The sequence below is a fragment of the Leptonotus elevatus genome, chromosome 4 (assembly GCF_054856555.1).
Source record: "Leptonotus elevatus isolate MCC_2025b chromosome 4, RoL_Lele_1.0, whole genome shotgun sequence".
In the NCBI taxonomy this organism is placed as follows: Eukaryota; Metazoa; Chordata; class Actinopteri; order Syngnathiformes; family Syngnathidae; genus Leptonotus; species Leptonotus elevatus.
In genome coordinates, this window is record NC_141242.1 from 6,219,971 (window position 1) to 6,244,057 (window position 24,087).

The following is a 24,087-nucleotide window of genomic DNA, read 5'->3' on the forward strand; positions in this document are numbered from 1 at the left end:
TGAAATTTTGTGAGTGCATTTTTTTCTCTGCTGCAGTTCTCAGTGTTTAACCTCAATTCCACTCTGCACTCCATCCTCAAGCTCAGGAAAGCCTCTCCCTAGCCATCTCCCATGTATTTTCTCTCAGTTTAAATTTAGTATCAGGGCCCTCTTGCTGTCCTTCATGTGGCCTCCACGGGCCTGCACTCGTGTAATTACGCTGGGCTCCTCTGGCGGGTGTGGCAGCGTGCACAGAAATACAGCCACTCATTTCCCCAGACCACTTTTTCTTCAGTCTCATATTGTCCGGTCGCCGCAACATGTGGCTCTTCTTGGGTGTGCACTGCCAATGTCTAATTGTAAACAGTTGCCAGTAATGACAAGACAAGCAGGACCACCTTTGATTTTGAGCTGGTAGGCTGTTTAATGCGATTATGCAGTTTATGTAATACAGTATATCACTTCCAGTGAATACAAGTTCAAAGTGAAAAACTTAAGTTATAGGGCGCACTTGCTCGTGCTATAATAGTACATAGAAATAACACAGTTTAAGACTCTTAATATGCAACAACCCAACCCCTGCGACTGCCAGGTTTGATCCCTCTGCAATCTTGCACATGTGGAAGCCAGCCTTGGGTTCGCTAGTGAACATTTAAATGACACAGTGAAGGCTCTGCAGAAAGTGCTGTGGTCAGACGAGACCAAACTTATTGGCATCAACTCGACCTGACATGTTTGGAAGATGATGGAGTATAAGTATGACCCACAGAAAACCAATCGCACAGTCAGTGTTGGATGAGGCGACACGTTTTGGGGCTGCTTTTCTGAAAAGGATACAATGACCCAAAACAAACTGCCCAACAAAGGAGAGGCTGAAGCAAAAAAAAAACGAATTAACGTCAAGGAGACCTGCGGAGGGAGCTGAAGGTTTCAGAGTGGCAACGGCGAAGCCACAAATGCGTTATCATAAGAGAAGTAACGGTTGGACAAAAATCACGGTTCGATACATACCTTTGTTTTTAAGTTCACAAACCACTTGTGTTTTGTGTAAATGGGAACAGATTTTATGACATTTAAAATAAAATATCAAAATCTTAGATATTTTATTTTAAAAAAAAGAAGTCATGGGTACGCAAGTCCAGTCCTCGATAGCCTCTATCCAGCCTGTTTTCGATGTCTCCCTCTAACAACACACCTGATCAGGATCGTTCTGTATGGCTTCTGCAGATACTGCTGATGAGCGGATCATTTGATTCAGGTGTGTTGGAGGAGGGAAACATGGATATTTGGGCACCCCTGAAAGAGTCGTGTAATAATTGTTGCATACATTTGGGTTATGGATTTATTAATACATATTATGATTGGAATTTATAATGTTTTTTTTGTTTTTGTTTTTTTGTTGAGTTTTTCCTTGCCCTCCTGGGGCCTACATTTTATTTAGGTTTATAAAACGGATTGATGAGAGAAATCGATCAATCGATCAATCGATCAATCAATCAATCAAACAATCAATCAATCAAAACTAATAGATGCTTCTAGCTCAGCTGGCTACAATGCACCTGCAGAGATAGAAGTTCACATCCATAGGCTAAGGGGATCTATCTATCTATCTATCTATCTATCTATCTATCTATCTATCTATCTATCTATCTATCTATCTATCTATCTATCTATCTATCTATCTATCTATCTATCTATCTATCTATCTATCTATCCATCACAATTCAGTAAAATTAATTTAAAAAAAATTCAAGTCAAATTTATTTATCACAAAATCACTAAAGAGTCTCACAGGTCCGCAGTTGACAAATGTTAACAACATCCCCTGATCTTAACCCTTGTGCACTCAAGCTCGAACCAGCCCTGGTTTAAATAATTGCGTTTGCTGCCACCTAGTGGGCACCACTAGTCACTCCGCCCTTGAGGAGGAGGCAACAACAAATCCATTCCATCGCACCTGAGAGAGGAACCTAATCGACACCAGCAAGCAAACAAGCCCGCTCTGCGTGGAGCTAAGACGCCGCCCGTCCGTGGCTCTTGTGTTTACATCGCCGGCTGCTCTCAAGCGAAGGAAAGGTGGAGGTTCGTCGTGACGACCGTCGGCAACAGGTGGAATCGCTCCTACATTCCTTGCAATAACAACGACACGTTTGTTGCAGGGGAGGACTACGGAAGTTACCTGCCCGATCTCAGGAACTCGGAAGACGCCACGGAAGGACTTGGAATTTCCGCCAAGGAGCGTTAGAGGCTTCTCTGTTTTTCTCATTTTTGGGAGGTGTATTATTTTGTTTTATTAGTATTATTATTATTGCTGCCTGCCAATCATGCCAGGACACAGACGACAGGTAAGAAATCACACTTAAGCGCAAACGTACGATATACATATACGTACGTATGGTGTTGCTAGCATACTTCCTTCTGTTTTTACTATGTCACCCAATCATGCGTTCAGCACCCTCATGAGCACATGCATGCGGGCGACTTATGACACGACATCTCACAACATGACCTCATGGCCGCTGGTCAAAGTGCCTTCTGAAATGCTTTCACGTCATGACGTGTGAATCCTACACGAGAGCAGCATTTAACAGTCTTTCCCCTTTTTAAAAGGATAATGCTGCTCAGTTTTTGATTGACACTGTGATATAATAGATTGTTGTGGGTGTAGAACTGCACTGCTTCATACCGAGAGGCTTTTCTCAATATGTATTGCATCTTCGTCACTTGACAATCTTAAAATTACGGAGGCTCCATTTTTGTTTCGAGTTTGCAGCTCTCCGCCACTTCAAACTGCAATCACAAGAATAAACATTAAATGAATATTTGTGTCAATCAAAACTTCTGAGATTTCCAGGTCACAGTTTTATCTGTTATCTGTAACCTATTTGATGTTTAACAGCTTTTTATGACACAAACTATACAGTGTCAGTGGATTTGTGGTGATCTAGACCAAGGCACCGACTGAATGGTAGTTATTGTTGCAGTGTGAATAGAAACAACACGTAGTAATAAAGAACTGTAACGAACGAAAAGTGGACAAGGGATAGCAATTCACTGAAATTCACTTGCACAGCGGATATAGAAAGTATAAACACCCCTATTCAAATATCAGACAAGCGAGACTCAAATAAATCATTCGAAAAATTGATGTGACCAATAACTATAACAGCAATCAGATTTTAAATTTCCTTTCAAGAGGGAAAGTAAAATGGTGCACACTAGAGGTGTTAATAAACTATAATAGAGTATCAGTCAACTGATTGACAACTAACTGATTATAAAATTATTCTAATTATTATTAAATGCGCTATTTTATTAGCTGGTTGATCATTTCAAGTCATTGTTTAATATGAAATTGCCCCAAATCCTCTGATTTCAGCCTCTCACAAGTAATTAATTATTCTCTGATTTGTGTAGTCCTTCATAAAAGTGTACTGATTATCTTTTTGTGTTTAATCCAAATAAGGCATTTGTAAACAAATGCTTTTACTTTGGAAAGCAATGACCCAACACATTCACTGTATCTGTTTCAAAAGGGTTGATGAGTACAACGTCAATCCATCAAGTGTTATATTGCTTAATTGTTTAGTTGTTTTTTAAATCGCTATACTATACAATACAAAATAAACAGCAATAGATTGATACGAATTAATCAAGGACAAAAATGGTTCTGCAATTAACTTTAATGCCAAGTTAACAATTTTTTAACTGATGAATCCAATAATAATTTCAACAACAAAAAAAATTACTGACAACCCTAGTGCACACCATCTGTTAAGAATTAACAAAAAAATAATAATCGTTTCCTCCCATATATGTGTATATGATACCGACATTGCAATGAATCGATTTGAATTCGCTTAATCGCCCAGCCCCACAATCCGCTAGTCCACCAATTCAAATGGTCACGTTCAATATGTTGCCTCCAATTACCGCCAGGGCTCGCGTAGGAGTACCCAACGTCGTCCATTATGCTGTCATCGTGTCGGAGCGCGATCGCGGCCCGCCGCATGCGGTGTTGTGTGAAGCGCGTCTGCGAATAACACAGCGTGACACTGAAAACGCCACCACATGCAGCCTCAGTCACATTAGATTAACCGCGGTGAGTCAGAAATGGCCGCAGACGGGCGATAAACAGTGGACCTTCTTTTCCCCTCTCAAAGCGCGTGCGCACACGCCCACGTGAGAGTTTAACTGGATTCTTTTTTCTAGATAGTGATCCTTCCACAGATTTTTATCAGCAACCTGAGTGTTATTCCATCATGTTTCACTCACACAATGACGTGTTGAAAAGGAATTATTCGGCGACCAAGTCATGCATTGCTTGTTATTGATGTGTTCAATAGGCCAGCATCGAGCTACTGGAGTTAATGGGAGTCGTAAGAGAGAATGGCAATGAGCAGATGTCACTTCCCCCATTAGTAAGTAAATTATGAGTGATAAGCAAACGTCTGCAGTTCTGCACTATGTTTGATCTATTTTCTCTTTTTGGATACATGTTTTTGTATCGGATCTCACGACAGCGAGACCGATGTGGGGGGGTTTCAGGGCCGATAGCGGTTATTAGTAGTCAAGGAGGCCGATAACCGATATTTCAAGCCGATATTCTTTTGCAGTAAAAGAGAAAATGTGTGCTTCAAAATTTGAACAAATCAACTTTGTTGAAATGACATTAAGCGTGTTTGTTAAAACAGCTTTTCAAATTTTCAACACATTGACGGTTTTTCTTTTAACCTTAAATATATATTTAAAAAAATAGACAGCTCTGTTTAAAAATGATTTAAAAAAAAATAGCAGGGAGCTTCTTCCCAAGTCATTACCATGTGTTAAACCAAAATTAAAAACTAAGCAAGTAAATAACTCCCTAAAATTTTCTACTGCAAATAAAGTTCTCCAAAATGTCCAAATAACGGTCATTTCTTAATTTTAACGAAATTAAATCCCTAAAATGTTCTACTGCAAATAAAGTTCTGCAAAATTTCCAAATAACGGTAATTTCTTAATTTTAACAAAATTAAATCCCTAAAATTTTCTACTGCAAATAAAGTTCTCCCAAATTTCCAAATAACGGTAATTTCTCAATTTTAATGAAATTAAATCCCTAAAATTTTCTACTGCAAATAAAGTTCTCCAAAATTTCCAAATAACGGTCATTTCTTAATTTTAACGAAATTAAATCCCTAAAATTTTCTACTGCAAATAAAGTTCTCCAAAATTTCCAAATAACGGTAATTTCTTAATTTTAACGAAATGTTTCATTTAAGAAAATAAAAAGTGTAGGGAGTTCCCAGTGTCAGCATCATCTTTTATAAAGTAACGTGGAATTTTAAATAATAAATGAATAAATCCCCGTCTCTCACTGAGCGACAAATGCATGCGAACGTAGCGAATTTTGGGTTTCCGTCAGGGCTCGTAAAAAGTTTACAATAATCTTTGCAGATAGTGAAAAATTGTCTGAACATGTTCAAAAAATTTTTGCAACAAGTAAAAACTGTTTGTGAACTTCTTACAAATCCCGATGAAAACCCCAAATTCGCTACGTTCGCAAGCATTCACCACTTCGTGAGATGCCAGCTTCATCGGCCTTCAGATTCGTAAAAAGGTCGATGCCGATATTCGTCAAAATGCCAAATATCGGCACTGATAATCGGCCCGGCTGATAATCGGTCTATCTCTAGTGGTAATGATATTAAATGTCTCTGTTAAATGGCATCTGACATTGTTTTGGAGCTACAGTACAACCCGCTCTCATACGACTACGTCCTGGTGGCGAAAACGAGAGAGCACCTGGATCGAGAGTCCATCAAGAAGCAAAATGAATTAATTGAGGAACTGAAAAAGAAGAATTTCAAAATCAAAGTGAGTGTGAAAATAAACAGATCCATCTTCTCATGCACTATTACACAATTCTGTCCTCGTGTGACACTTATGTAAGTAACATTGTTCATCTTTTTCCTTTGAACAGAAAATTACAAACGACGACCTGGTCTTCTTTGGCATGCAAGCGCCTTTAGAGATTTTTGAGAAGTACAGATATCTGCTCAAAGTTTCTGACGCCTGTAACTGGAACTCAGACCAGAACAATGTGCCTCTCAGCACCAGGTGAAACGATTAACTACTGTAAGCAACGGCAACGTAACAAATGTACTCGCATAGGAAAGTAGTAGCTCAAAAGTTGGCATAGACAGGATAAGTCTGTTTTGATATGCGTGTGATGCAAAGAGCTTGCTTGTTGCTGGAATGAAAATGCAGTTCAACATTCCAGGATGCTGGTTTGGATTTCCATGCCGCAATTTGTTTCTTAGGAATTATATTTTTAGTGGTACCTCGGATTCAAGTTAATGCCCAGTTAGGGAGTGTAGGGCTGTAAATTTGACCAACAAAGTGAAACGTGCAAGAGTGTTTGTATTGTATGTATTGTAAATTATTTAAATGTATAAAATTATTTTTTATATTTTTTATTTTTATATTAAACTTAAATCATTTAATTTATTATTTTTTTTATTGCATTCATTGCTTTTAAGAAGGTTTTATCCAACCTACGAGGCATATTAAATTTTTTCTCTATTGTTGAAATGATGACTTTTCTTTTTCAGGATAAGGGTTGTCCACTTCATCTTAAATCACACGCCTATCAGTTCCGGAGGTAAGATATATATATATATATATATATATATATATATATATATATATATATATATATATATATATATATATATATATATATATATATATTTATTTATTTTTTTATTTTATTTTTTTAACAATCCTCTTTGAAAATGTTTCAATCTAATCTTGACTCTTCTGTTAATCTTGCCAGAGGGTCTGCGAGACCTGATGAAGATGAAGGTTTTTGAGGCGAGGTTCTGCCTGCATGAGGTAAAAAAAAAAAAGTGATGTTATAATAAAATGAGCTGTTGAGGCAGTTTAATCGGTGGTAATTAGTCTGTGCAGACTCATCTTCATGCTGACCTTCTGCACTGACACACTAAAGGATCCGTTATAACAAAGTGTGATCTAGAGCTGTCAAAATGAATCGACAAGTAATCAATTATGAAATAATTGACAACTATTTTAACTCATTCACTGCCATTGACGGTTATAGACGTCAAATGTTCATTTTAACAATTTCTATTAGTTTAACATTTTTTTCCACTTTTGTGAACAAATTAATTTTTTTATTGTTCGTTTAGAACAGATATAAAATGTGTGATTAATCGTGAGTTAACTTGTGAAGTCATGCAATTAATTACGATTACAACTTCAATAGTTAACTCACAATTAATCATACATTTTATATCTGTTCTAAATGTACAATAATTTTTATTTTCTAGGTTTGCATACCCTTGTTAACAAAAGTGAAAAAAATGTTAAATTAATAAAAATTGTTCAAAGGAACTTTTTATGTTAATAGCCATTAATGGCAGTGAATGAGTTAATAATCGAGTAATAGTTTGGAGCCATTTCTTAATTTAAAATTGTTCCTGTATGAAAAGAGACCGAAAGTCAGGTCACGTGATCGGTCCAATTAAACAAGGGAAAGCGAGCGCTTGTAACACTGTTAGCAACTGTTACATATCAGCGTATCACAGGCCAGCAAAGTGTTTTACATTCCTGTCGAGAAGTGTGAAACACAACTCGGCAAAGGTCTTTCCAAAATAAATAGGCTGGTGCTAGTGAAGTTCACCGACAGCGGTTGCATGTGAGTCATTAAATGATGTCTCATGCCAGTGAGTCATCCAAGCATTCAAGTGTGAGAGTTTGATTTCTTCAAGCATGTGCCTCTTCATGTCAGCAGGTTTTTCAGGGGAAGTGGAAGCAAAATGACACGTACGAGTTATAGTGTTGATTTGTGCTTGTGTTTGTGTCTGGCTCCTTTTTATATTATGTTATCATTAGATAACACTAAATGTCCTTTTGAAAATCTATACATTTTACTGATAGGAGTGTTTGCATTATTTTTGTAGTTGTTATCATTAAAATGGTAGTAATTGTTTCTAAGAAAAAATATGAAAAATAATTGGAAAAAAATGTTAACCCTAAAAAAAAACATTTTTTTAACTGATAAATATTCAATATGCATTTCCCACCCAAAAAAAGGGGGGGATAAATATATATAAATATATATATTAGTTTTCATAGTCTTGTTAAAATATTAGTGATGTTTTTTTTAACTAATAGAAATATGGCTGCATCTTTTAGTTATTGTTAAAGTAATTTTATAAAAATTCATAAAATTAAGATGTACTGTAAAAAAAAAAACAAGTGTGATATTGATTTGTGTGAGGTCATTTTTCTGCCACTAGATGGCATATATATATATATATATATATATATATATATATATATATATAGAGACATTAAAATAATTGAATTTCCCACCAAAAAGGTGCTAAAATGCAGGGATTAAAAATATTATAAATAATTTAAAATAATTGAGTTTAGAACTTTGTGTCCTTACCGTTATTGATCATATTATACGAAAATGACAATATTCATAGTTAATAATCGGTGACGCCATCCTCACTGCGTGCTCTCGTTCTCTTTTTGTCGCCCATTTGTTTTACCTCTGCAGAAAAAGAAACAGCGTGAGCTGACGGAGAGCTGGGCTCGATGGACTGCTTGTTTCCAAGGGCAACCCATTACTGATGTCAGGTTGGAATCGCAACACGACTCTGCTTGTCCGCACATCAAGCCTGTGCGGCCATATTGTTTCGCGTTTTCATTCTTGTTGTGAAGTAGGTTCAAGTGAGGGTGTCGTCCTTCGCACGTGGCATATGACGCACACCTTGTTTGGAGTAATTATCACAATAGACAGTATTTAATGCCGATGAAGATTGGCACTGGGTTCTCTGGGTTCACTTCATTGTGAGTTGGTTGCGTAAAACTTCAAATTGAAAATGTTCACAGGGAGGTTATAGAAATGAGATCATAATTTCAGTGCTCATCCTTTTGTGACATTTGTGACGTTTTTCTGAACGGGTGTCTTGGCTTAATAATGGTTGAGAAACACAGCTCTTGTGTTTTTATAGGAACTATTTTGGAGAGAAGGTGGCCTTGTACTACCTGTGGTTGGGCTGGTACACATACGTGCTCATCATTCCCGCTGTCATCGGGGTCATCGTCTTCCTCTATGGCCTCGCCTTCTTCAACACGTCGCCCCTCATGTAAGATTCGACTCGAGCCTATTAACTCATTCACTGCCTCATCATTTTAAAACTTTCTGTTAGTTTAACATTTTTTTTCCACTTTTGTTAACAAGAGTATGAAAATCTAGAAAACATTTTTGGGGGACATTAAGAACATTTATAAAATTTGTGATTAATCGTGAGTTAACTTGTGAAGTCATGTGATTAATTGCAATTAGAAAAAAAATAATCACCTGACACCACTCATTTTTAATAACCTTTTCTTTTTTTAAATACATAAATAAAATAATTATAATTTTTTTTCCCAATTTTTTATTTAAAAAATGTTTTTTCAAGAAAAGATTATTTAAAAATGTATCGCATGACTTCACTATAACTCACTATTAATCACACATTTTATATCTGTTCTAATTCAATTAAAAAAAATTCTAGGTTTTCATACTCTTGTTAACAAAAGTGGGAAAAATTTTAAACTAATAGAAATAGTTCAAATCAATTTTCGACGTCTATAGCCGTCAATGGCAGTGAATGAGTTAAACAGCAGACTCTGTGAAAAATCCAAGTGCTTGTTGCCTTTTAGAAAAGAGGTCTGCGACATCGATTTGGTCATGTGTCCTCTTTGCGACAAGAGATGCAAAGTGTGGCTGTTGTCCGACACGTGCACCTACGCCAAAGTAAGTCGGCGCATCAGCTTCCCATTGTTTTTTTTTTGTTTCTTTCTTGAGGCTTACTGTTGGTTTCACATGTTCACAGGTGAGTCTGCTGTTTGACAACGAAGGCACGGTGCTGTTTGCCATGGTAATGGCGGTATGGGGTGAGTCGAGTGTGCTTCAAACCCTTTTCTTTACTTGAGATCATGTCAAGTAAGCCAAATGGAGTCTTGACGCTACTAGCAGAATTTCAATGTAGCCTCACTTCACTCGCATACGCAGCTGTCTGTGCCGCCGTTAATATCACTTGACATGAAGTAGAGAGCTTTCTAATTCCTTCTTTTTAAAGGGATTACATCACGGAATTTTAAGCCCTTCCACACTTAACGATAGGCATATAATGATGAACTCATTCACTGCCATTGACGGCTATAGACGTCAAAATTCATTTAAACTATTTCTATTAGTTTCACATTTTTTTCCATTTTTGTAAACAACAGTATGAAAACCTAGGGAATTTTTTTTTATTGTACATTTAGAAGAAAATTTTTGATTAACTAGTGAAGTCATGCGATTAATTACAATTAAAAAATGTAATCGTCTGACACCTAAATTTATTAATATTTTCTTTTTTTTTAATTAGGGGCATCAGGCGATTATTTTTTTTATTGTAATTAATCACATGACGTCACTAGTTAATCAAAATGTTTATATCTGTTCTAAATGTACAATAAAAAAAATTCTAGGTTTTCATACTCTTGTTAACAAAAGTGGAAAAAAGGTGAAACTAAGAGAAATAGTTCAAATGATTTTTTTGACACCTATAGTCGTCAAAGGCAGTGAATGAGTTAAATGTTACCTTTGACATTGTGGCGATGTAATTTTTCACAAAATATTAGGTATTTTGCTGGCTTTTTTTCTAATGCAGAAGTCAAACGCCCGGTTCAGTAAAACCCCGCCTCTCCCCGTGTGGTTGCCGCGCCCCCTCTCGTCCGAGCCGGCTGCTGCCAAGGAGCGCTGTGTGGCCACGCAAGACCGGCTTCTTTACATGTGGAAATTGGATGGGTGTTCGATTCTTCAATAAACATTCGAAACAAAACGACTCCTTGCCGCAAGAAATCGTAGTGGAGGAGGAAGGGAAAAGAGGAAAGAAAGAACGAAAAGAAGGGGGGGGTGGGAGACAACCCTTAGTGGGTCGCGAACCTGCTAACCATTACACCATTCGTTCAGTTAAGTTCATAGTTGAAAATAAATTACTTGTAGTTTACACTAGTATCAGCCAGAATCTTTTCTGGGATTTTAAGACGGCCAATTGAAATATACGAAGGATAATTGCTTTGAATTCATTAGGACAGAATGTTTATTGATAAAGGCTACTTTTGTCACTATCCCGTGGAGGTCTCAGAGAAAGTTGGCGTGCGTTTTTAGTCCGCAGGGCCTAATGACGTCAAAAAGTTCCAACAGCTCGTTTTCAGGTTGGGAGGGGCTGGTGCTTGGAGAGCAGAATGACCTAGACTTTGTCATAGAGGGGCCAATGGAAGAAAACAACACTTCGGTGAATATGTTTTTGGTGAGGAATTAGCATTTTAACATGGCTAAAAGCTCCAAAAAGTAGATTTTTCACATTTACTGTCCCTTTAACTTTTGTTGCTGACTGGAGTTAAATGACCAACCAAGGAACTATAATAGCCTCGTTTGCGAGAGTCTCCACGAGCCTGAAGCAACAGTGCTTGCGTGCAAAATTAACAGGGAACGTATCTTTTTCATCGAATCTGACTCTCTTCACCTTGAATTCAGCAAGCCTTGTGTTCTTGCATTCCCCATCTCCATGCAGATTAAGGAAGTGTTCCTTTTGTTTTGCTAGATAGCTAGTTGCGCACGACTCAAATTGCTCAACTTGGCATTGCAAATCATGCATTTAGGACGCTGATTCCCATCACTCAACTCAACTATATTTCTAGAGCACTTCAAAACAACCGCCGCTGTTTTCTTAAGATGAAACCCAGGGGGCAGCAAGTACTATGAAAACAGCAGAGTCCCCAGAATTGAACCCTGCGGAACACCTTACATTCTGGCGGTGAAATGAGACACACGCCTTACTAAGTGTGGTCTGTTCTAAAAATAGCTCTAGGACACTGACTTGCTAAGAAGAATTAAAAGAAGAAAAATGTCAACATTTTTTAAACATGACCAAATATTCTATATTTTGTTTAAAAATTTAATAGATTGTGTTGAATGAAAGAGCTGTTTTTATTTCCTCAAATATTATCACAAAAAAAAGTGACAAAAATAGCAGCATAAATTGACTTGTGTGGTTTTGCTCACTATTTCTCTGGCTGCTTCTTGTGTAGTTAAGCAGTACAATATTGATTCAGCCAATGACTGTTGGTTTAACTTTATTTGAACAGCCCTTTGAAGAGTTCACTACTGCATGTCTTCCAATTTAAGAAAGGCACTACATGACATGTACATAAAAGGGCGGGGCGAGCTAGAAAGATAAAGAATGCATTGAGGGTATAAAAGTAGAGCACGGATGTTGTCATTTATCTTTTTACTTTGCACTTGGGACTATTCAATTTGAAGTGTGACCCACTTACGGAACGTAACTTAAGGAAGCATATTATTCACTTTTTTTTATTTTCTATTTCATTTAACTTTTTTTTTTATGTATTTTTGTTTGTCATTACAAAAATATTACGAAAAGCGGGGGGTATAACTTTAAAAACAGAAAAAAATCAATAAAACTATTTTTTAAATTACTCCAAAAAAGGCCCGCCCCCCAAAAATTACAACAACAAAAAAATCTGATTATTTTTTTTTTGCCCCAAGTGAGTGCAATATGCATAATAACTATATTTATAACCAAATAAAAAATAATAGGTTACTGTATATAAATGGGCAGAAGTGTGGACATCATTGTCATGTTTTGCATGTTTTTATTGAAGGCTCCAAATTGTCATGTAGGTGTGGATGCACAATATGTGTGAACAGTTGAGCTACAACCACAGTGCACATTCTGGTCCACTAATTGATAAATTTTGCATGGTTTCTTTTCTTTTTACAGCCACACTGTTTTTGGAGTTCTGGAAAAGACATCGAACTTCCTACGTGTGTGAATGGAAGGTGTCTGATTGGTGTGAGGAGGAGGTACAACCAATCATATTTCTTTTGGAATTAAACGTATTGCTAATACTATGCTAACGCTCACTTTGTTTGTTCCTCTTTGTTTGTGTCTTTTTAGGAGGAGCTTATCTTGGAGATTGTCAATGATGTTAATTGTAAACCCAAAAAATTCAAGCACTCCTACCTGCGCAGCACGCTGGTTTTGATCTGTGTCATAATTATGGTGGGTGCTTTGTCTTTGCTGGTAAATTCACAGAGGTTCAAAGTAATTGTAGTTGTTTGTAAGTATCATCATTTGGCATTTTCCCCTTTTTTGCTAGCTTGTGGGTTTCCTTTTTTTTTTTTTTTTAACCACCGAAAACGTGACCCAGACGAGTAGTCTGCACAAGTTTTAGATTAAAACTTCTTTCAGTCAGGTGGTCAATAAAATATTTTTTGCTCATTCTCTGTGCAGCCCGGTACTTAAAGGCCCACGGCATGATATCGGTCCGCAGCCCGGTGATTAGGGTTCGGGATCTAAATAATGTGTTTCCACAGATATTGGTTATCATCGGTCTGACGCACGCGCTGGTGGTGTTCAGGGTGATCGCAGCGGTGCAGTTGGCAGAGGGGCCATGGGAATTCATGAGCACGCACGCCAACAGCATAGCCATGATGCTGGGAGCCGTCCTTCATTACCTGATCATCACCGTCATGACCCGGGTACAAAAAAGCCTTAATTGCATCTTTGTGTCCGTTTAGCGTCCTTTGTGAGGTTGATCACGTCTTGTCTATGTCTGCAGGTCAACAAGAGCGTGGCCACGAAACTCTGTGAATTAGGTAAGTATGTGAAATAGCATCGTATATTACTGTTCCAGGGGTCTACATCCTGCGGCTCTGGAGCCACTTGTGGCTCTTTAGTCCCTCTCCTGTGGATCTCCCCCCCAAAATTTGTGTAAAATAATATTTTTACATGTTTATTCTTTGAAATAAAATCTTCTTTAAATCAATTGATTAAATACAAATTTAATAAATAAATATTCAAACAAAATGTCAGTAAAAAAAATTTAAGTTTTAAAAGAGACGGAAATTGAAAGTTTTTTTTTTTAATTGCCTAAAATGTCCGAACAAAAAGTGAGCAGAAAATAACCTACTTCAAATGTATTTGGATTTGCCAAATGTATTTTTATTTTTTTAAAGCAGAAGAAAATGTTTTAGAAGTAACTATAAAACGTCCAACAATAAAAGAAATCCTGAAAATGACCATAAACTTTCCACAAAAATTTCAGAAAATGTATCGCAAAACAAGGCAGAAAAAGTATCAAAAATATCCATAAAATGTCCAAAATGGGAAAAAGAAAGGGATACAATTACATGTCCAAATTTTACAGAAAGGCAGAAAAGTAAAAAAATGCATGAATAATAACAATAATAATAATTAATGATGATGATAATAATAATAATAATAAATCCAAAAATGGAAAACTAAAGGTAGAGGAATATGAACTGGATCATGCTGCATATTTTTTCTGTTATGGTGCAGCTTTAATTAGCTCTTGGGCTCTTATTGGGTACATTATTCGACTAACACTACAACACAGTTTCATTCATCACAATGTTTAAATGTTTTACAGCTCCAAACAGATTTGTTCTTATTTATTTGGCCTGAAATGGCTCTTTTTAACAGTAAAGGTTGCTGACCCCTGTACGATTCGTATCTATGTTCTTTCCCACATGTTATTATTGTGATTTTTATTCTTTACACTTCTTTGCCGTGTAACAACTCCCACATGATACTTCCAATGTATACCGTTCAAATTTGCTTCTAAAATTCACGCCTCCGGAGTATATATCGTCTGATTTCACATTACTTTACAGTATTGGCACAATTTAACGTTAAATATAAACTTTTTCCTATTTATTTTCAATGGGACAGACATTGAAATTTCCCCCACTTTCCACGCCCACTTCCTTACATAACAACTTATCATCATTACCGCCTGTGTGATGATACTGCTCAGTAGCGCAGTTGGGACGTCGCAGGTTCAAATCGCACCTCCGACTGTACATTGCAAATATATCCATCGCCGTTATGCTAAGTGATATACATGTATACCAACTGACTATCAGATCAGGAAATGGATTATAATTTCACCGTTTTCAAAACTAAATATGCCATTAGCCATGAATTTCAACGAGTCAAGTTAGCTCAGTGCCTCCCACCACGGAGAACCTGGGTTCAAACCCCGCTTGGATCACATTTGAGTACTTAAGTCATGCATTCAGTTTTTCAGCATTCCCACGCAATTTCTGCAGAAATTGCGCTTTGTCTAGTTTCTTGTTACTATTGTGGCATGTCGAAACAAATAGTGTGACTGAGGCAAATGTCATTAAAACGGCAAAGTCGTATATTATTATATTCTTTCTCCATATAATTGTTTTGAGGAGTTTCAAAGTTGTTTATATTTGATTGACAGTCCAAACTGGTTTGAAGCGCTGAAGGTGAGCCAAGTTTGGTTCACACACATTCCTGTATTTAGCCAAACAAGAGCGTCCAACCTACGCACTCTCACAAGCACAAAACGCAAAGAAACAAATGCCAATATCCGTTCACATGGTCGTGGAATTAATGATTTGCAAACGATAGCCAGATGTAACCGTAAAGTGGTCAGAAAGGATTTGTTACCAAAACGTTTTTGAGTTGTGTGGTGTGTGCCCACGTAGCGGGGCTGTCAGTCAAACAGGAAGCTGACACACTGCAGAGCAGCCTGGCATCAGAACGCGTAGCCCAAACGTCCAACAGCCACGTGGCCCCGATCCAGGCACGCGTTCAATCATAAACTGTTCCTTTTTCTTTTTTTTTTGGCTTCAATGAGAAACCTTGTGAAGACAACACTTTTTTTTTCCAGTGGCGTTCTTTGGGTTCTCATAACAGATTTGACATGTTTACTTCTACGTGCAGTATAAGAGAGAAAGCAAAATGTCTTCATGGCATCAAGGCGTGGTCACAAACAAACAATTAGGTGACTAACTCCGGGTGAACTTTGGAACTGGGCCACCACATGCCAGTCACGTGAAACAGCGGGTGACCTCTAAAAGGAAGCTCATTGATGACAATGAGAGGCTGGTTGAGGAATTGCAAGTTGACGTAAAACGATGCCTAACTAGTTGTACTAGGGTGGAAGCAGACAATAGATGGCAGTATGACTGGGAAGATATTATATAATCAGAATACATAAAACATGTTGGTTTTTTTGTGTGTGTTTTTGTTGTTGCTCTGTTTAAATCACAGTGGCTGCTTTAGAACTGTATTATTATTGTTAGTTAAGAGAATTATTTGTTGAATGACCCTTTGGCTGAAAATGGCCAAATATGTTGACGACAATCTTTCTCACTATGAGCAATATTTATTTAAATTAAGTTTAAATTAACATTTTTAATCGTAATTAATTGCATGACTTCACTCGTTAACTCACGATTAATCACAAATTTTATATCTGTTCTAAATGTACAATAAAATATTTGTTCTGTTTTCATACTCTTAACATAAAAGTGGGAAAAAAATGTTAAACTAATAAAAATGTGGCTGCATCTTTTAGTCATTGGTCATTTCATAATAATTCATTAAATTTAGTTAAAATTAAAAAGATACTGCAAAGGGTGATATTGATTTGTGTTGAGGTCATTTTTCTGCCACGAGATGGCATAATTGCATTTGTAAGACATTGGTAACAGCTCAGTGCATTTTTCGTTTCATATTAACTCATTCACTGCCAATGACGGCTATAGATGTCAAAAATTGCCATGCCATTAATTATGAAAAATTGTAATTGCCTGACGCCCCAAATTTTTAATAATCTTTTCTTTTTCTTTCTTTTTTACGTTTTTTTTTTTAAACGATTATTAAAAATTAGTTGCATCAGGAATTTTTTTTTTTTTTATCTTAATTAATCGCTTGACTACACTAGTTAACTCACAATTAATCACAAATTTTATATCTGTTCTAAATGTACAATAACAAAAAAATTTTCGAAGTTTTCATACTCTTGTTAACAAAAGTAGGGAAAAATGTTCAACTAGTAGAAATAGTTCAACTGAATTTTTGACGTCCATAGCCGTCAATGGCAGTGAATGAGTTAAGAGCTTTCTAATCTTTACATTGAAGTAACTTGTGAAATTCCGCACATTTTTAAAATTGTCAAATACAACTTGACCGCAGTTTCCACAAATATATGCATTATTATTAAATTTATTACTGCTAAATTTTGATGCGGACGTGCCTACTGCGTTGCGACTAGAATTCCCCCCAGTGTAGGTTTTGCAAGTGAGTGGTGTTAAAAGAACTTTAAATTAACTCAAAATTAACGCACTCATTTTGACACCCCTAGTTTAAATAAATAGAAAGCTCTAGAGCAGTGATGTCCTACTCCATGGTAATTCAGAGGCCACATACAGCCTAAATTGATGTCAAATGGGCCGGACCGTAAAATCATAGCATAATCAAGATAGTGACGGCTGCCTCGTCACTAGATTAACCTTGTTGCTAATCTTTAAAAAAAAAAAAGAATTAAAAAAAAAAACTTGTTGCTAATAAGAATGATGTCTGCGGCAGAGAAAACCCGATCATTTGCTACCACTGAGAGGAGTTTCACCGTCAAGATGTTCACCTTCCAGTTCTTCACCTATTTCTCCTCGCTCTTCTACGTAGCCTTTTTTCTCGGCAGGTAAGAGACTCAAAAGATAAACGCTCTCGAATGCGTTCAAACGTGCATTTCTAATGACGGATGTTTTATGTCTCGGCTTGAATCGACAGGATAAACGGCCATCCCGGTCACTATGTGCGTATTGCGAGCAAATGGAGGTTAGAAGAGGTGAGTAAGTGTGATACGAGTAACGTTTGCAATTTTTCCTTTTGCACATTACTGTTTCCAATACGTCCATCCAGTGTCATCCCAGCGGATGTCTCACGGATCTCTTCATCCAAATGGCCATCATAATGGTCCTGAAGCAAACCATCAGCAATGTCTTTGAGTTCACCTACCCGTACGTATGAGGCAGTTGCATCTGCATTAGACACTACGCACCCAGCCGACAAAAATTGTCTGTCTTTCCTCCTGCGGGCATCAGGTGGTTTGCCAAGTGGCTGAAGAGGAGAAAAACTCACAAGTTTCAGAGAAAATGCGCCAACTGCTACCTAAAAGACGAATCGCAGGCTAAACACGGGGCCGAGCTGTGCGATAACTGCAAGCTGCGAGACTGGCTCAATAACTACCGCCTCAAAGCTGTGGACTCCTTCAGCCTCTTCAAAGAGTTCCTAGAAATGGGTACATAAAAATAAAAAAAGTTAACTCATTCACTGCCATTGACGGCTATAGACGTCAAAAATTCATTTGAACTATTTATATTAGTTTAACATTTTTTCTACTTTTGTTAACAAGAGTATGAAAACCTATATATTTTTTATTGTACATTTAGAACAGATATAAAATTTGTAATTAACTCATTCACTGCCATTGGCGCCTAATTTTTAATAATCTTTTGTTGTTGTTTTTAATCGTGAGTTAACGAGTGAAGTCACGCGATTAATTAAATTAATTTTAATCACCTGACGCCCCTAATTTTTAATCATCTTTTCTTCTTCTTTTTTTAATTTTTATTTTTTAAAGAAAATATTTTAAAAAAGATAATTAAAAATTAGGGCGTCCGGCTATTAGAATTTGTAATCGTAATTAATCGCGTGGTTTCACTAGTTAACTCAAGATTAATCACAAATTTTATATCTGTTCTAAATGTGCAATAAAAATAATCTAGGTTTTCATACTCTTGTTAACAAAAGTGGAAACAAATGTTAAACTAATAGAAATAGTTCAAATGAATTTTTGATGTTTATAACCGTCAATGGCAGTGAATGAGTTAAATGGCTTCTTTGCTTGATTTGTTTTTTCCTCCATGCAGTGATCCAGTTCAGCTTTACCACCATATTTGTGGCGGCCTTTCCTCTCGCTCCACTGCTGGCCCTCATCAATAACATCATTGAGATTCGCCTGGATGCCATTAAGATGGTCACCCTCGAGCGCAGACTAATTCCCAAGAAGACCAATGATATCGGTGAGTGGGACGATGGCGGAGTAAAAAAAAAGAGCTCATTTACAACATTTCCTCCCAGCCATTTTAGAGCACTTTGACTTTTGCAAGACCAACAGGATATTGTGTTATAATAATGATATACTGACCTTAAAATGGTACAACGTTGCCAGGAAAAAAGCTCCCTAATATGGGGTGGGGGGGGGGGGTAAATAATATATGCCTGTGAGTATTGTTATATTATAGTCTACATGTGTTGCTGCAATGTTTATGTTCAAATATCTGTTCCTTAAAGTGTGTAAGGCAGCACTTCTACATGGATGCTATTTGTTAGCGCGTCTCTGACGTTTCCCATTATGTGTTAGCATTATGCTAGTGATCTTAAGTTACGTACCCATTTTACATACACAGTGTGAAATGTTGTTTTTAAGTTTAGTTTGACATAAAACTTATACCAGGAGTGGCATTTAACAACTTTAAAGCTCTTTTTTTTGGGGGAAGATTTGTCCACTATGCCAGAGTTTTTACTGGCAAATCAAAAGCAAAAATCTGGAAAAAAAATCTAAAATCAGGTCACTCAGTCATACCGCAAGGTACCACTTTATATTTATTAAATGTAAAGATTAGTTGAATTATCTAGTAGTATTACAGCCCTTTATAATGCTGAATTTAAAAAAATAATGTTTGTGAAGCACAAGAACAGTTTTCATAATGTGAAAAACAAGCAAAACGACTCGTTTTTCATTAAAATCTCGAATACAACTTTTGCTATTTTCTTCGTTTTAACTAAATCCAAAGTCAAACTGTCTGTTTAATATTCTTAATTATTTTACATGTGTAAAAGGAAGTCCGAATATGTCTATGTATAAAATATGAAACTTTTAGTGTGAATGTCTTGTGCTGATGTCCCTTTTTGGTTTTTCAGTTATGCAATAAGTTCCACTTCCAGTTTTGTTGTTTTAGGCGGTACTTGATGTAAAAAGTTTGAGAACATCTGATTTAGACCAGTGGTTCTCAACCGTGGTCCTCGGGGGCCCCTAGCCAACACAGGTGAGAATCCTTATCAGGCACATACAGAGCTTGCTGATTAGCAGATCATTTGAATCACCTGTGTTGGCTGAGAGAGACAAGGACAGGGGTTGAGAATCACTGATGTTTTGGCAGTTGTGCTCACTGAACCTCCCAGTGGCCATTGCAAATCAATTCGTGTGACTCCAAATCCTCTCATGGAGTTGATCCATAAATGTTGGATACGTTATTATATTTTTGTCCAAATGTTTTGTTTTTCCTCAGGTGTGTGGATTGACTTGTTGGAGGCCATCGGGGTTTTAGCCGTCATCGCAAACGGGCTGGTCATCGGCGTGTCCTCAGACTTCATCCCTCGGCTGGTGTACCGTTACTACTACGGGCCTTGCGCCAACGGCACGGCGGCGGACATCGAGTGAGCCCGTGTTGTCTTTCCAAAGAAAATATCAACATGCTTGCTCCGCCATGCTGTATATGTCTCCAATTGTCTTTTTCTCTTTTTTTCTTTTTTTTTCTCCCAAGTTGCATGGTTGGCTACATAAACAATACTCTATCCACCGTCAGCATGGATAACCTGGAAATCCGCAAGGAGTTTTCCCCGCTTCAGATGGTGACTCCAAATGGAATGAATGTTTCTTCTTGCAGGTTGGTTAGCATTTGGCATCAACTTTTCAGTAGTGTGGACCAGTATTACAGATTGAGCAGACGGATTCGGATTCAGTACCCTTTCAAATGAATTGATTTAGTGAGGTAACATCAGTCCTCTTCTTCACAGCTATAAAGACTACAGAGACAGCGAGGACTACAACCTTACTCCGCAATTCTGGCTTATTTTAGCCGTGCGCTTCGCGTTTGTTATCCTGTTTGAGGTGAGCTTCAGCGTAAAGCAGCCAAAGGTGTTATCGCGAACTTGACGACAGTAAAAAAATATAGTATATATTGTATTGTCATCTCTATTTGCAGCACATTGTGGTCATATGCAAATTTATCGCAGCCTGGTTCGTACCAGCCGCCCCCGTGCGGGTCAAGAACGGCAGTCTCTTTGATAAACTCAAAAGGCTAAAAGAAGAGCTCAGGTGAGATTTTGAGTTTGTAAGCTTCTTTGTGATTTTGTTGCTTCAAATGTTAATGTAGAAATGTGAAAATGAATCCTTACTATGGATTCACATTATCGTTACTGTGGGGCAAAATCTTCCGTGTCTCAATTAGCACTACTTTTCGGGAAATCAAAAAGACGCCATCTTACTTGAGTTACCAAAAACTGCATCATACAAGTTGATATTATACATTAAACTACTAGCATATACCATTGCGCACCAACATCAATGCAACACCTTGACTGTGTTTACATCATAATCCCTTAACACTTTTTTTCCAAAGATCTTAGAGCCATGAGTGATGCACTAAATAAAACAATGAAAATGAATGAATTAATTCATAAATAAATTGATGTGACACAAATATTGATTGACAGTAAAAAAAAAAACTAAAAAAACATCCATCCTCACAAATGTAATAACTACGGCGCTGGTTATCAAATATGATAACAAAATAGCATCCATAGTTAACTGTTACAGAAAATGTGACAGCCAGCCATGCTCAAAAACGAGCCATTTCATTTTTGCAAAGCGAATCAGATCCTTACCGCTCCCAGCGCATATTTGAACGCTTATGTCATCTCACAGAATTGGCCGTGACTCGGCAATTATTACAAAAGCAATCCAACCATGTGTTTTTTGCGCCTTGACTGTTTTGTCCCATCTTTCTGCCGGAAAGCGGTTTACTTGAATTCAGTTGTTCTTTGATTCGGAATCTAAAGACCCAATTCATTCTCTGCAAGTCATTTGAAGAGGGCCAGCGCTGACCATTTGCGGGAGCAAGTGGAATGTGAACCCAGTGTTGCCTTGCGCATTGAAAGTGTCCCAACGATCACACAACTCCCAAGCCATTAATCACCTTGAAGTGTTCAGATAACAGACGGCTCCGACTGTCTATCTGCCGAATATATGCGGATTGCCACATATGAAATGAACGGACGTATTCTTGGACTAAACAAGTGTACAGTCACTCATTTTGCTGTTGTCTTCAATGAGATTATTGGCATTCTATTGTAAGAATGCACTGAATGTTTTTTTTTTTTCCTAATTAATTTTGTGACTTTATTTGTGGTCCTCGCCTTATGATAATTTATACTACTGGTGCACAGTCTGTACTAATTGTATTACAATGTTGCCTTATATTGTGAAAAGCGTTGTAGTAATCACCATTATTGCCAAGAGACTGACAACAGGGCTTAGAAATGTTTTGCATCGTAATGTTTTATAATGAATTAAAGACAATCTCACATCTTCACAGAAATATAAAGGTTGTCTTGAGTGTGACAGTTTGGCAATATTAAAGAAGTATGCTAAATGACACATTTTTGACAATGCATGCATGTAAATCGACTTCTGCCTAAGGTTTTTATATGCATATAAACAATGTTTACAGTTGCTTGTCAGTGTTATTTGGACAGATTCTCTTTCTGACCCTGACCTAAATAAAGGTCTTCTAGCTGGTGGTTACGGGGAGCACTTGACTATATTAATCATTCAGCATACAGTATGGTATATTTCTCTACAACGCTCCAATCAACTGAAAGGCTGACATCTCAACAATGAATAAATATTTGTGATATTGGTTAAAAAAATATATATATATGTGTGATTTCTTGGCACGCTGTGCTCAAATAAGATGGAGGGTCAAAACGGAGCTCTTTTAACAATATTTTTAATGTAAAATGAGGAGTGAACCGTTTTTTGGTTATGCTGTGATGTATGTGTATTCATGTGATTGTTGTCGGCAATGGAATTAGTGGTTAACATAATTGCATTTTGCAATTGATATACAAATTGAAGCTGATCATGCATGCATCAGCTCATGTTTCTTTGATATGTGCAGTGTACTCATTTAAAAGTCGTTTTGCGATGCCAGCTATTATATTCAATGAAGTGTTTGGAAGTAAATTACTGTACTTTAGTAGATTTTTTTAGGTATACTGCAGTATTTATTTTTCTGACTACTTTTTTATGTACTTTCTTCTCTACTATAGGCTTGTTACTGATTCATCTTTTGAGGATGATGACACAAGAAGAATCTGAAAAGAGAAGGAAAGTCAAGCTCAGTTGAGATTTCAATTAATAGTTAATGCAAAAACAAACAAAAACAGGCTTCTCACGTTCAAAATCATCTAATTTGAGGGGGGGGGGGGGGCAGACATCTAGTGTATTTTCCCCCCCAAGTCTCGTTAGCATACAATATTTAGCATTTTTTTGTGAATTTGGGTAATGGGAACAACGGTTTTTTGCATGAAAAGCCCTAGAAACACCATGGACATTGTAATGACGCATCAGAATTTGTTAGCGTCCCTAACTGAGCCGCCAGGCTTTTTGTCAACGCAATAAATAAAATAAATTAATCAAATAAGTAAATAAATGAAAATAAAAACAAAAGTGGGATGAAAACACAAACGCGACTGTGGTAAGTAGGTGTATTTTATTTACTTTCCAAGCCTTTAAAAAACAAAACTGTAGTGCGTAGAATCTGTCGCCCCCTAGGCTAGAATTCTGCATTGCAACAACAGAGCCGTCGCTTTGATATGACGTAAACTATGTCGAGTCGAGCCCCTCCCCATACCTTCACGTTGGTTGTGTTTTTAATAAAAATTTTGTATGGTTCTGTTTTTGAAGTAATTTGCACAATTTTTAAAGTTTGTTTACGGTGTTGTTGCTGAATTGTTTACCGTTTTAAAATAATCAAAGACCTTTGGCTACTCATACATCGATTAAAGCAAACACAGGAGTTGTTTTTTTTTTTTTTTTGTTTTTTTGCTTGGGCCCTCAGGGGCTCTATGTAAGTTAATATAACACGGAAACTATTTTGTGTAAATTTCTCTCTGTTGTGTGAAGTTATTAAAACGATATTGCATAAACAGACGGTAAACATCCATTTTTACTTTTGTACATTTCATTGTCTGTGTTTTTTTCCTTTATTTTCTTTTCTTTTCTTTTTTACTTGAATAAATGAGTTGAATCAGTAACCTATACTTTTACCAAAGT

At 36.9% G+C, this 24,087-nt stretch overlaps 1 protein-coding gene across 7 annotated transcripts; it reads left to right on the forward strand.

Moving 5' to 3' along the window:
• The first annotated feature begins 1,909 nt into the window (after positions 1 to 1,909).
• LOC147175244 (anoctamin-9) lies at positions 1,910 to 24,072 on the forward strand. Of its 7 annotated transcripts, none has more exons than XM_086074156.1 (25): positions 1,910 to 2,061; positions 2,139 to 2,324; positions 4,326 to 4,400; positions 5,707 to 5,838; positions 5,945 to 6,081; positions 6,576 to 6,625; positions 6,800 to 6,858; positions 8,555 to 8,634; positions 9,012 to 9,146; positions 9,709 to 9,802; positions 9,882 to 9,942; positions 12,843 to 12,925; positions 13,020 to 13,124; positions 13,439 to 13,603; positions 13,684 to 13,720; positions 17,493 to 17,604; positions 17,694 to 17,751; positions 17,826 to 17,923; positions 18,008 to 18,204; positions 18,836 to 18,988; positions 20,258 to 20,405; positions 20,513 to 20,635; positions 20,766 to 20,859; positions 20,954 to 21,066; positions 23,082 to 24,072. In XM_086074156.1, exons 2-25 carry the CDS (start codon positions 2,304 to 2,306, stop codon positions 23,128 to 23,130), a joined length of 2,379 nt encoding a protein of 792 aa, XP_085930282.1. In that variant the 5' UTR covers positions 1,910 to 2,061; positions 2,139 to 2,303; the 3' UTR covers positions 23,131 to 24,072. The 7 variants fall into 7 exon arrangements, with proteins under 7 accessions (XP_085930282.1, XP_085930277.1, XP_085930281.1 ...); XM_086074151.1 differs by lacking the exon at positions 23,082 to 24,072 and adding an exon at positions 21,810 to 22,550; XM_086074155.1 differs by lacking the exon at positions 23,082 to 24,072 and adding an exon at positions 21,831 to 22,550.
• The last annotated feature ends 15 nt before the right edge of the window (positions 24,073 to 24,087 follow it).

What these genes read in the sequence shown, in the direction of transcription:
- LOC147175244 (XM_086074151.1), top strand. Translation starts at nt 2,304, where the DNA reads ATGCCAGGACACAGACGACAG. An exon ending in CGAGGTTCTGCCTGCATGAG is followed by an intron (nt 6,859 to 8,554) that starts GTAAAAAAAAAA and finishes TTACCTCTGCAG; the next exon opens with AAAAAGAAACAGCGTGAGCT. An exon ending in TCATCACCGTCATGACCCGG is followed by an intron (nt 13,604 to 13,683) that starts GTACAAAAAAGC and finishes CTATGTCTGCAG; the next exon opens with GTCAACAAGAGCGTGGCCAC.